The 14,285-nt window shown below is 36.7% G+C and overlaps 1 protein-coding gene across 1 annotated transcript in view; it reads right to left on the reverse strand.

Moving 5' to 3' along the window:
* The window catches only part of ACYP2 (acylphosphatase 2), a 115,198-nt gene extending 101,133 nt beyond the window's left edge, over positions 1-14,065 (reverse strand). The window contains exons 1-3 of the mRNA XM_039887163.1: positions 13,750-14,065; positions 5,706-5,722; positions 4,137-4,246 (exon numbers count right to left, since the gene is read on the reverse strand). Coding sequence (XP_039743097.1) covers positions 4,137-4,246; positions 5,706-5,722; positions 13,750-13,888 — 266 coding nt within the window. The 5' untranslated portion in view covers positions 13,889-14,065. The remainder of the gene's footprint in view (positions 1-4,136; positions 4,247-5,705; positions 5,723-13,749) is intronic.
* Positions 14,066-14,285: the final 220 nt, after the last annotated feature.

Consider the following 14,285-nt stretch of genomic DNA (forward strand, 5'->3'; position numbering starts at 1 on the left):
AAGGAAAGGATAGAAAATTTCCTAAATACATTTTACGAAGCCAGCAAAACTTTAACACCAAAACCTAATATAGTACTAAAAAAAAAGCAAAAGAAAACATAATCTCACTGAAAAATATAGATGTAAAAATTCTAAATAAAATATTGGCAAGCAATACTCAGAAATGATTCAAAAGAATAACATCCTGTGACCAATCAGAGTTTCATTCAAGAAATGCAAGAGTGAAATTCAATGTGATGAAGAATATTTACCAAAATCAACAGCAAACATCATTCTACTTGTGAAACAATAAAACCATTTCAAATAAAATCAGAACACAGACTGGGATGCCCACTATTGCTGTTATCACTCATCATTGTCTCGATGAGTCTAGCAGATGAAATAAACACTAAAAAAAAGATACACTATTTTTGCTAATTACGAAATTGTATATTTGAAAAATCCAATAGACCACAGTTTACAAAAAAAAAAAAAAACCTAGTAGAAGTAATGAGAATATTTGATAAGGTAACTCTATGATATAAAATAAATATATAAAAGTCATCACATTTTTACTATTGTGGCATAAGTACCCAAAAACAGAAACGAGAAAAATATTTCATACCCAAGGGTGATAAACTATTGGTATGGACTGAATGTCGGTGTCCTCCCCAAAATTCATATGTTGATATCTAATCCTCAATATGACGATTTTTGGGAAGGGGGCCTCTGGGAGGTGATTGGGTCATGAAAGTGGAGCCCTCATAAATGGGATTGGTGCCCTTATAAGAAGAGGCCAGAGCGACAGCTAGCTCTCTTTCTACCACATGAGGATACAATGAGAAGTCGGCAGTCTGGACTCCAAGCAGAGAACCCTCACCAGAACCTGCCCAGGCTAGCACCCTGATCTCAGACTTCCAGGCTTGGGAACTGTGAAAATAAATTTCTGTTGTTTATAAATCACTCAGGCTATGGAACTTTGTTTTAGCAGCCCAAACTAAGACAAATACTTAGGAATAAACTCAGCAAGAAAAGCACACAACTTTTATGACAACTATAAAATTATACTGAAGGATAAATTTTAAAATCTAAGCAAATGAAAAGACATCCATATTTTTACATGGGAGGATTTAATATCAGGTCTCTTAATATCATAAAATGGGAATAAAAAAGCAAGTAAAATATGGGTTCCTAAAAGAGAAAAGGGACATTAGGTAAAAGCTGAGGAAATCTGAGTGAACTATGGACTTTAGTTAATATAATGCATCAATATTGGTTCATTAATTGTAACATATGTATTATACTAATGTAAAATGTTAATAAGGGAAACTGGGTGAAGAGTTTATGAAAACTCTCTGTACTATCCTCACAATTTTTCTGGAAATCTAAAACTTCTAAAACAAAGTTTATTTAAAAAAGCATATATGCAAGACAATCAGGAAAGTTTAAAAAAAAAAGTTCAAGTAAATGGATAAAAGTATCTTAAAGTTTAGAGAGATAAATTCCCAAGAAAACAAATAAATGAATGAAAAAGAATAGTGAAAGGAAATATACTATAAAGCCACTTTAATTAAATCAATATAGAGTATTAGTCTAGGAATATATAAGTAGATCAATCAGTAGAACAGAACAGAGAAACCAAAAATAAAATTCAGTTTATATGAGATTTTAATATAAGACAAAAATGTATTTCAATTCAATGGAAAAAAAAGCAATTATCTGATAAATGGTGCTGGCACACTGGCTACTCATCTGGCAGAATATAGTCAGTCCCCAATCTCATATTATAAAATTAAAAAATTCCAGGTGGAGTAAATATGTAATGTAATAAATAAAGCTTCGAAACATTAGAAGGAAATGTAGGAAACAGCACTTACAATCTGTTTCTTAACCAGGAAGAAAAGATAACCATATTTGAGTTTATAAAAATAGAAAACAATTAATGTTGCAAAAGCTATCATAAACAAAAGTAATTAAGAAGCAAACAATAGATTTGGGGAAATACTTGCAAAAGAGATAATATATAATGAGATAACAGATAATTAGTAATCGTCGCCAGTATACAGAGTTCTTAAAAACTGGCAGAGGATGTGTGGCTCCACAGTGTAGTGGTTAGCACGTATGCTTTACATACAGAAGGTCCTGGGTTTGCGCTCCAGATGGAGCCACAGACCATACCCCTGGGTGTGCCAGGCGCCTTCAGAGATCCAGTTCTTAAGGGCAATATCCATAGGTCAGGGGTGGAAGTGGGGGGTGGGGGAGAATTAAAGAGAGGAAAAAAAAAAATTGGCAAAAGATAAGCAACCCGATGGAAAACTGGGTAAAGGATGTGAAAAGAGAGTTCATGAAAACAAATCCACAAAGCCAAAGCATGAAGATGCTCAAACTAACTAGTAATTTGAAAAATGAAAATTATAGTAAAAAAAAAATCATATATCACTCTACACCCAATCAGATAAAAGAAAAATTAGAGAGCAATAATACCAATTGCTGACAGGATAAAGAAAAAAAGTGAAAATTGTTTACAACTGTTTTGAAAGCAGTCTGAAATATTTTTAATAGTACACAAATGATATAAGTAAGATGCAGAGAAGAGCATACATCATAATTTCATTTTCTAAAAGTGAACATTGATCACAACCCAAAACTGTATGTGCACCTGAGTATGTGTGTGAAAAGTGAACATGGAGACAAACACAGGAAACTCACCAGATTGCTAACAGATTACTGGCAGTGTAAGGGGAGAGAAGGGTGTGCAGGGGTTGGAAAGAAAAAATGGGCAGAATGTATAATATGATTACACCTATGTTAAGGAAATTCTTCAAAAACCTGCTACAACATGGATTAGGATATAACGTGATGGGCATGACCGTCTCTCCTCCCCATTCCCCATTCTCAATCTACCTCAGTCATTTGCATTTCCTCGTCCACTGAACTATTAGTCCTATAAAACAGGTCTCGCAATCTTTTCTTTTGTGCAGTTTGTGACAATCTTACTAAAAAATACTGTTTTCCATTGACTGTTACCCCACATTCTACAAAACTGAATTTCTGGACTCCACTTTTCAAGTTGGGGTGCAGTTTTACACACAAATGCAAGTACCTATACATAAAGAAATTAAGAAAAATAAGGGGTTGGTGGTTGTATATTTACTGATTGTTAGGTGTTCATCAAATGAAAAAACTAGCATAGAAAAATAGGCATAAAGTATTCTATTTTAGTAAAAACAAACAAAACCCTAATGATAAATGTATGGTTAAATACTTTTAAGTGAAAGAGAAAGCTTCGGAAGGCCTTTGGCTCAGATTTCATAAAAGGGCGGGAAGTAGAGGGGAAGGGGCAGATTACTAGCTTTGCTTTTATACCTCTGCATCTTATTACTTCACTTATTACAATAAACAGAAATATGAAAACATTAAATAGTGAAACCAAAGCTTAATTGCAAACAATATAATAAAATAAATTGGGTATCGATTAGTACCTACCTCATAAGACCTGTTGTGAAGATTAAATGAGATAATTTATATAAAGTGTTTAGCATATTGCTTAACATGTTGCAAATGCTCAATAAATGTTAGCTACAGAGAGCAGTAGAATTGATGAAGCTGAAAAGATAAGGCCTCTGAAAAAGACCAGGCACTTTTTTCTATACTACTGAATCTGTTCTCTTTTGGTATGCAAGGATTCATATTATGGTAAACATGCAGCTCATTAAACACACTTTCATTGACAGTATACATAAAATTACTAGATAAATAAGCACTTAAACAATAAAAAGGAGATGGCAATCTTTTTTGCCTTGATGGCTATTTTAAGAACTTCACAAGGCACTATGTTTCTATCACAACCACTTCAGGTGACAGCTTTGAATGCCTTGGATGTCTCCCCCATGTTAGAGGAGACTTAGAATACAGTTTGTACAGATTGGAGAGTTATGTTATTGATCTTTCTGAGGGCCTGTCCAAGAGGGAAATCCACTCCTAAATGTAGAAATTTCAGTCCCAATTCTGAAAATTTCCTTGCTGGTCTCTCTAAAAGCATGTAAGTTTAGTTATAACCTTCAAACTGAATTTGGTCCATCAATACTATTCTTATTGTCCAATGAAACATTAAAATAAGTTCACGAATTATGTATGTTATTAATCTTGCTACTTACATGGAATTGACTTTTTCTTCAGGGCCTTGCACTTGGCCTGTCACAGTGCCTTTGCTGGTATTCTTCACCCAGCCAACCACTCCTATTTTCTTAGCTTCATCTTCTGTGTACTGGTTCAGGAGAGACAAGAGAAAGGAAGTCCATCATCAAAAGTCTGAATTCATAATATACTTGATTCTAATATTTAAAAAGTACTAAGCTGATAATTGTTTTCCAAGAATATAGTCTATGCCAAAAAATTGTGCAGGTAACCTACAGCAATACCTCTATTTATAAGAACCTTCACTTAAATGTATTTTTTTTTTATTATTAAATTCCACTTTTAATGAAGACAGCACATTATGGGAAAATAAACTGATAGTGGGAATTACTTCAGAAAACAGTTTCCATGATATGTTTGGGATCCATAAAATTCAGTTGCCTTGCTCTCATGTCTGGTAACACTAAATTGCATTGTTAATTTGGGTTCCAAATGATGATCACTCTGAAATTCTCAATCCCTGAGGGAAAATATACAGTTATGGTCAATAGGAAGTAATGGATTAATATATTCCGATGTTTTCTGTTGGCTCTGAACTTGCCACACCAATGTTATAATTCTCTATTGGTAAATTTATTTCTCCTATTATACTCAAGAGTTTTTTTTTTAATACCTTTTCTGGGTTCCAAATTCAGTCATGTTATCAGCAAATGAAAACCTAGCAACATTTTGATTTTGAATTATATTAACATCATACTAAAATTCCTATGGATCTAGACCTTTTAAAAAACATGCTTTTCTCCTGTTTGGAAGGCAGGGTGACCAAGATCTCTATACTCCACATCCCCAACTGAACAAAAGCAACACAAACACGGATGGTTACAGCTAGGATGGTTACAGCAAGGGTTGATGTAGGAGCTCTCACAGGTAATAATAAAAAAGGAGACAATCTGAACTGTAGGGGATGCAACTATCTCAAAATGTGGAGACTCTACAGATGAGAACATGCTGAACACTCAGAAGTTAGAAACGGAGAACTAATCTAGTGACTGCCAGCTCAGATAGTAGGTGAAAATACAAGCCATATTTAATTTTTAGGAAATTAGTATATTCATAAAATACAAATTTAAAGGCAACTTCTGAAAACCTGGGGAACACGACGGTATGCAACATGAGCATTTTTTGTTTTGCAATTCGAGATTTTATACCCTTGCCTAGAAGGTTTCTTCCATTTAAAACAAGTGGAAAATCTCATACTTCGTATTTAATATACCTGATCAAAATGTTTAATTTGATCACCGAAAAAGAGGTAGTTTTGAAATTCATAGAAAACATTAACTAAAAGCTAAGAAGGCTGCAATGTTTTTAATACACTACTTTTTAAAGATAGCTTTAATAAAAATCTCACCAGTAATTTGTATGTGAAGGAATACAAATATGTCTACATTTGCTGTCAAGGACAGGAAGCAAGCAGCAGACTAGCACTAAGTAGGAAACTGTTTTATCTTTGTGATTAGAAACAAACATGGTGGGGGTTGGGGTAGGGGGTGGTGGCAAAAAAATATAATGAACATATTGTATTGACTTACCATTCTGAAGCAGACACCTGTATAAAAGATGAAAAGAAATGTCAGCTTGTCTACCTTTAAAAATATTATAAACATCCTAACTTAACTTTCATCTATTTTGTTAAATAGTAACTAAATGAAACTAACAAAACTTTTAATATCTGAATGTGCTCAAAAGGTGTTTTTAAAAATTATTTTCTTTTAAAATAAAAACAGAAAAGGAAGATTGCTTTTGGAGAAAAAAATAATCTAAATATTTCATTTCATTTCATCTGAATATTTTGTTCAAAGTATAATGAAATGCCAAACTGTATATTTATTCTACTTTACAATGCTAAATAAAACAAAATGCCTATTACAAGGACAGCTGAGTATATTTGACATAAAATTTACCTATCCTCAGCTCTTAGAATTTCTTCTTCAAGTACAAGGGCTAAATCTAAGTTTAAATAAAATATTTGTTCTAATTTTACTGCCACATTCTGGAACAGGCAAAACTCCAGGGACAGGAAACTAATCAGGGGTTGCCAAAGGCCAGGTGCAGGCAGAGAGAAGTGCTGCAGAGGGGCACATGGGAATATGGGATAATGAGACTGTTCTACATGTCAGCTATAGTGGTGGTTACATGACTGTATGTGGATTTCAAAATTCACTGAACTGTACACTAAAAGGGTAAATGTTACTGAATTAAAATGATACCTTAATTTTTAAAAATTAAAAAACCTTGAAAAATAACACGGGATAGATCAAACCAATCTCCAGAGAGGTCAAAAGATATTGCTTCTGCATACAGCAATTAAGCCTGGTTAAGAAAATACAGAAGAAAGAATCAGTGACTTGGGCAATTTTATGTAATTTTATAAGTGGATTTATAATAATAAGAGATATCACTTGTTCCCTGATCATAGTGTATTGAGGTACCAAATGAACATGAAGAAAAAGAGTATAAGCAATATAGACAGGATAATACCACAAATGGAATTTTTGTGGGGCTATAAAAAGATTTTAAAAGATATATATAAAGTGTGGAGGAATGATGAGTGGGAGGTATTGATCTGAAGGGAAATCGAAAAGGCAATCTCTTATATAGAGGGAAAGACATTAGCTAGTAGATAAAAAAAAGGAATTGGCAGAAAAGTGAGAAACTTCAGTTAAACCAGACCATGTAGAAGACAGACAACATAACAGAAAACAGGCAGAACTGTGCAGAAATGCGCAGTCGTTTTATCCTAAGAGTGAGGAGATCTCACAAGACGCTGACCGAGTTGAAGGTTTTGGTCAAGGCTGCTCTGTCCACATTCCCCTCTGAGTTTCTCAGCAGTGAATGGCCCTTTATGATGTTGGCATTATGAAAAGAAAGTGCATGCGACTGAAGTAAACAGAAAGTGGAAACATCGAAGAGTGATCCATGGACCAGCAGCACCAGCAGCACCTGAGAGATTTTAAGCTTTCCTTCGTTTTTTTTTTTGTTTTTTTTTTTGGTGGGGGTAGGGGGATGACATTTTTTAAAAATTGAGATATAGTTCACATAACATTAAATTTGCCCTTTTCAAATGTTCAAAGTATACTAAATACACAGAGATTTTTTTTAGTATATTCACGACATTTTGCAACCAGCACCACTACCTAATTCCAGAACATTTCCATCACCCCAAAAGGAATCCCTCCCTTACTTTTCCCTTTAGCAGTCATTCCCTATTCCCCATGTCCCCTATCCCTCAGGGAAGTCAGGGCCAAGGCCTCTGTGATTTCCTCAGCCTTTCCCTCAAGGAGTCCGCTGTAGCTCCAGTCATTATATCTACCCTACAATCAGGAAGAGGGAGGGTACAAGGGGAAAACCCCTGGCTAAGTCAGTGCTCCCCTCCACCCCCACCCCCAAGCCTCAGCCAAGGACTGGGCTGATGTAATCCTTCCCACCTCTAGCTGTAAAACAAGGCACCATATAACCTCCCTGACTTTTCCTATCACTCCACACCAAAAAATTCTGCAGCAAAGATCATCTTGAAGCACTGCATCCAGAACTGAATAGTTGAGCTCCCTCTAGATTTTACAACTTATTTTTGGAGGAAAGCTTCTTTGCTCTTGTGATAGCTCCTTCTTTGAAGAGGAATATCCATTAGCAGGACACCCCTGGCCACTCTCTACCCTCTCTACCTGTTTCTGACTCCTCAGAAATATGCAGTGACTTATCTAACGCGTTAGTGTGGAGAGAGAAAAAGGTACATAGCCTGACTGCTTCCTCTTCCTCCTTCTCCTGGGAGGGAGTTACCGCAGGGATTATACCTTCTACTCTGCCAGTGGAGGAGGCCTGCCTATGCCTGGCTGGGTATGTTTCATTCTGCAATACAGATTATTATAAAGTCCACTTACCTGAAGATACACAACAAATCCCCAAAACTCTGCTTTACTCTTTGTCTTACTTGTCAATCAATAACTCACACAATGAAGGGGGGTGTTATTTATTCAGACCCTCAACCATAAAACCTATTTTAAAGCCTTACAAGGAATGTGCATCAAGAGGTGTCAGGACCTCCAGCCCATTAACTTTGTGAAGCAGTGAACCATGTGGGAATTAACCGTTCGAAGCTCCATAATCCACTTGGAATGTTCTCAGAATCTTTCTGAGAGTCCTGATCCCTAGTTTGAAGCATACTTTGCAACAGAGGGAGGTACACATAGAAAAAAAGGAAAAAGTGAACGTGGAGGCAGAATTTCTGCAGTTTATTGGCACTGGATGGAACAGAGCACTCACGGGGCAAGGCCTGTCTTGGAGAAGATGCTTCTCTGGGCTTTTGTGGCCTCTCCACTTTGCTTCCACCTCACTTGTTAAAGAGAAGGGAAGCTGACATGACATGCAGGTTTTTTACAGACACGTTGCTCTGGGAACTGGGACACACATCAGCCCCTTCAGTTATGAAAAACTCAAGCACAATATGCTGGAGTTAATCAGCTGCAACTGTACCTCACTTTGTGGAAAGGTGTCAGTGAGAAACTCTGAGGTGAATATATGCAAAGCAAATCATAGTTTATGTCTACAAAGAAATACTGACATTTAAAGAACTCGATGAATTTTAAACATCAGCATCCTTTCATGTGAAATCAAATTTTTCTATTGTAAAGTACCCCTTCATTCTGGGTTCTGACTGCATGTCAATTTTGAATGCAGTAAGGCATCTAGTTGCCACCTTACAAAGCAGCCCTTGATGATTTTAAACATCTTTCATTGTAAAGAAGGTCTTCTTTATATGGAATAAAATTCTGCCTCACTTTAACCTTTCTCCATCGATCCAGGGTCTGTCCCTGGGGCCACACACCATGGCATCTTTTTAATAGCTGAAACAGCCATCGCACTACTGTTTCTTCTCCAACCCAACTACCCCAAGCACTTCGATTTAATTTGAAACACTTTAGAAGTCTCCACCAGAAGTACAGCTTGTAGGGGATATAAAAACAAGCCACCAGCTTGACCTTCAAAATGCTGTCCTTATTGTCTAATGGCAGACACGTATATGAGGATACAAATAACTCCATTGGAAAACAGAATGGATTAAAGAGAAGTAAAAACGAGAAGTAGAACAGAACTATAAATGAAATGCTATAGGAACCAAGGTGAGAAAAGGAATTAGAGTTAGCCATATTTATGTTTCTGGACTGTAATGTACTAAAATATTCAACCTCTGAAACAACTTTTCCATTTAGCTGTCTACATAAGGAAAAATGTTTACACCTAAATCATGTGGTGTCTGACAAAGCTATTTAATGATTCATCCCAATTTCATTAGAAACAATCTTTTAAAAAATTGCTATTTATTTTGGTAGTCCAATACGCTACTCCTATTCTAAAACTAAATTAATACTGTCAAAAACAAGCTGCTGAATTTCCCGAGCACAGATCCCAACAGATTGCCACAATCCATTTCCATAGGTATCATCGGTATTCATCTGTGAGCTGGTAAAGCATCAAAGAATCTACACAAAACTTAATCAATCAAACTTTTAGATTATATTATTCTAGATGTAACTGTAATAAAATAGTTATAAGAACATTATAAGCCATGCCACGGTTACAAACGCTCTAAAAACACAGAAGGTCAGTCCCTCTCTTCTGTATCCCTCATCCCAAAGCCCCCAGTGCACCAGAAGTTGGTGGGAAAAACACATATGGAGCTTAGAGAATGTGGAGACTAAAAAGTAGAGACTGAAAGGGAGAGGAATAAAAAAAGTAACTCAACGGTGGAGAAAGCTGACAAACTAGATCTCAGCCAGGTGCTCAAGGTTCACATCAACAGTGCTAAGTCGTACTGATAGTGCGTACCCTTGGTATAGTGTGATGAGAGTGGCATTTTACCTCTGTGGTCTTCCTCTCAATAACCCATAACCTCAGTCTTAGCATGACAAAAATATCAGACAAATCCCAATTGGGGAGCATTCTAAAAAGTAAGTTACCTCAAAGTACTCCTCAAAACTGCCAAGGTCATGGAAAACAAGACAAGTCTGAGAACCATCACAGCCTAAAGAAGTCTAAAGGGACAAAATGACTAAATGTAATATGATGTCCTGGAAGAAGCCTGGAAAAGAACTTTAGGTAAAAACTAAGGAAATTTGAATAAAGTACAGACTTTAGTTAATAAAAATGTATCAATAATGGCTCACCAGTCATGACAAATATATGGCAAATGTTTCATACTAATATAAGATGTTAACAATTGGGGAAACTGTATGTAGGGTATACAGGAACTCTATATTATCTTTCCAACTTTTCTATAAATCTAAAACTATTCTAAAACAAACAAAAAATATTTTTAAAAAGTAGAGGAGGAGAAGCAGCAATGGAAAGCAGCAGTATGCCAAGAACTTTGCAGATGGACCTGAGAAGCAAATTTACTATTTGTAATATCATTTCTATAAATGTATTTTCCTGAATTTCAAGCGACCAACTTAAAACTAATTCTTGGAATACAATTTGTTTGTAAATTAGAGTGTATGTATTTGAGAACAAAGCACGATATATTTGACCCTTAAAACATATGGATTGTCATTTTGTTACCAAGGATGTTTTAAACTCAAACAATCTAAATGGAAATATAACAACACATCTTGTTTTTGATGGGAAAATATTGTCATAAACTTCATGAAGCCAATTTAATTCAGTGATCAGTTTTCCAGGACAGGATAGTTAAATCATTTATCATTTTTACCATGTTCATTTCTATGTCATTGAAACCATTTTCATTGGGAATATTTTCCATTTTATTGTTTTTATGGTAATTTTATCACTTTATATTTTGTCCATATTAAATATTGCCAATGATAGCTTCCTCCACTGTAAATTTACTGTCATAGCCATTATTTCTAACAAGGCAGTTTATATTAAGATTTTATTACTCCATACTTTTAAATGAAAAGTTTACAATGTTAATTTTACAATGTTCCCTTTAATTACTGTCCATTTTATAGTTTTAAAATTAAATTTTTTATTTTGTATTATCATCAATTATTTCATCATAATCATTATGAATTGCATAAAAGTCTAACGGTTTGTATTTATTTTAGATAATCCATGAGAAAACTGTAAGACACAGAGATACAGACTGATATATAGAAATAGTGACAGACAGTGTGATCAAGTGACAGAGAGTGAGTCAGAGGCTGTAGCTTTTGAGTGTGCTGACTGCTTACTGACCAGGTCAAACTTCCTTGGAGCCAAAAGAACCATAAAAACGTCCTCAGGGTCATCTGAGGAATAGTCCAAATGGCTGGGACTAAATGTACTACATCAGCGTATATATGTACTTGGTGCTTAAGTTAGGAAGAAGACAAAATAAAGGTGGAAAGGGTATTGAGAGGAGAATTAATAGGTTATAGTGATCAAAAGCAAGGGCTCTGGTATCAGACTGCCAAGGTTCAAATCTCAGCACCACCACTTAACTCACTATGTAACCTGGGAAAGTTCTTCTCTATGCCTCAATTTCCCCATCTGTTAAATGAGGAAATGGTTGAGGTTACAGGGTAGAGGATTAAATAAGACGATGCATGTAAAATATTGAGTACAGAGCTTGGCACATCCTAAGTTCTCAGCAAATGTTGATGTGTATTTCTGCATATACGTGATTGTGAATTTGTCTCGCAAACTATGCCTTGATAAATTAATAGTATATAAGTACTCTCTTCCATTTAACATTCTGCAAACTATAGGACTTATTGCCCTAAAGCTCATTTTTTAACCCCCACTGTTTTGGGATAGTACTTTTATCTTTGCTATATTTGTACTGTTGCCCAAAATTGATCTTCATATACCATGTGACCATTATATGCACAAAATGTGCAATTATACAGTTAAAATCAATAGTAATACATTATATATTAACAGAAAACATCGAACAATGGGAACATACAGGTTTTAGAGTTAGATGCAGAATTAAATCCCATTTGCCAACTTCGGGCTTGTCCAAACCTACTGAACCTCTCTGTACTTGTTTTCTTATTGTTAAGACAAGAATAACATATATATTTCACAAAATTGTGATAAAGATTAAGTAAATAATAGTAAGATGCTTGGCACATGGAACATACCCAGTAAATGTCACAGATGTACATACACACACACACACACACACACACACACACACACACACACACACGCCTTAACTACTGCCACTTTTGTCCAGCAGACCAAATATTTTGTAAGGTGATCTTTGCCACCATGTTAATATTTTATGAAATGTGTTTCAGTGACTTATTGTGGCACTTTTCAATCCAGAGTACCATACCCCTAGATGTACCCAAAGATTTTCTACAAGGTACAAAGCCATGGATTTTAAGGAAATCAATTTTCAGATCCTCAACTTCCATATGTATTCTTTTCTAAAACTGAGTGAGAAGGCATCTGTGCCTGCTGTTTCTCCTGTCCTATCTTCCTTTACACAATCACTCCTCGAAAGAAAGGGTCCTCTTTTTACAAAAGGCATACTCTCACCCACCTTAATCTTACTCTGGCACCTTGCTCCAAAAGTGTAAAAACCTCTAAAGTCCCAAAATAAAAAGATAATTGAACCCTTCCTTTAATCAATATTTCTCCTTATTTAATAGATTTCCAATACAAATTTACCTTTTTAATTAAATATTTATCATACTTTTAAATGTATTTATATTATTTTCATCAATTGTTCTAACAATAATTGCAATAGTAAGTCAGAAGAAAAAAGACCAATAGAACTTTCTGGTCAAAGAAAATTAAGAAAATATATTTATATGTGTATATATATATATATAAGTGTATATATATACACTTATAAGTATATGTGTATATATATATATACACGCACACACATATACTGTACATACATACTGCAGAAAAGTTTGATAGACGATCAATAAGAAACTCTCAAGTGTAACAACAGGATAAAATTGTGGAGGTCCTGGAATGGATATCAAATTCAAAAGGAAAAGGTATGATGTAAAATTTCCCATTATTAAAAATGAATTATGGTAAATATTAAATCACTACCATATTCCTATTCCCTTGGATAAATTCCAGTGATTTAACATTAATTTAAAAATAACAAGTTACAATAAGCCAAACATTACATCCTTTGCAACTATTTAAACTTATGATGAAATAAAAATTAGATAACAATAATTCTTTTAAGAGCTACAAGGGGGAAAAGAGTATAATCTCCAACAAAGTGAACCCTCAATCATCCCCTACATGTCCTCTCTGAAATTTATGTCAAGGCCAGTGGTTTCAGTGGCAAGTAACGGGATCACTAGTTCAAAGGTCCTCTCCTATTTTCTTGCCCAAGTTCGTTTCTCCCCCACGGCAGGGGGCCGGAGGTCCTTCCTGTCTCCCGCGGGAGCCCCTCCCTTCCCTTTCCCGGTCCGCCGCTCCTCCCCCCGCCCATCCCAGCTCCCCGGCGCCTGCGCGTTTGCCCTCGTTCCCGCCGCGGCTGCTGTGTCACGGCCCAGCGGAAGTCCCGGCTACAAGGGGAGGGGAGCCCTGGTCTCAGCCTCCTCCCCTTCCACCCGTAACGCCTCTTTGGTCTCCTGTTGTAGCGGGGTCTCCTACCCTGCACTCTCCCGAACACCTCGTAGTCCACGGACTTGAGCCCTGCGGTAGACATGGCGGCAGCGAGTCCTCTGCCGAGAAGCCGGAGCGGGGCTCGGGGCGCAGCGACTGCGGCGGCCGCGAGAGGGAAGGGGCACATGGGACAGTGTGGCGCCCCCCGCGCCTGTCTTCGGTCCCGGACGCCGGCGTGCCGGGGTCACGCGTCGGGAGACGGCAAATGAGACTGCGAGGCGTGGGAGCGAGGACGGCCCCGCACGACCGGGAGAAGAGGCCGCTGGCGCCCGGGCCTCCGTTCCCTGCCCCGCTTCCGGTGGGGCCGGACTGGCCTCCGGCAGGGATGCGTCCGCCGCGCGCTCCCTACGATTTACTGCTCATTTCTGAAAGTTTGTAAATACAAGCCGAAGGCTGTGCCCACATATCACTAGTTCGATACCCTAAAATGATAGCTTCTGAGATGAAAGACCTGCTAGCTTGGTGGTTAGAGTATTTGGTTAGTGAATTCTTAAATGTTTAGGCGACTGCCAAATATATCAGGC

This window comes from Pteropus medius, unplaced genomic scaffold (genome assembly GCF_902729225.1).
Source record: "Pteropus medius unplaced genomic scaffold, Ma_sr-lr_union100, whole genome shotgun sequence".
Lineage (NCBI taxonomy): Eukaryota > Metazoa > Chordata > Mammalia > Chiroptera > Pteropodidae > Pteropus > Pteropus medius.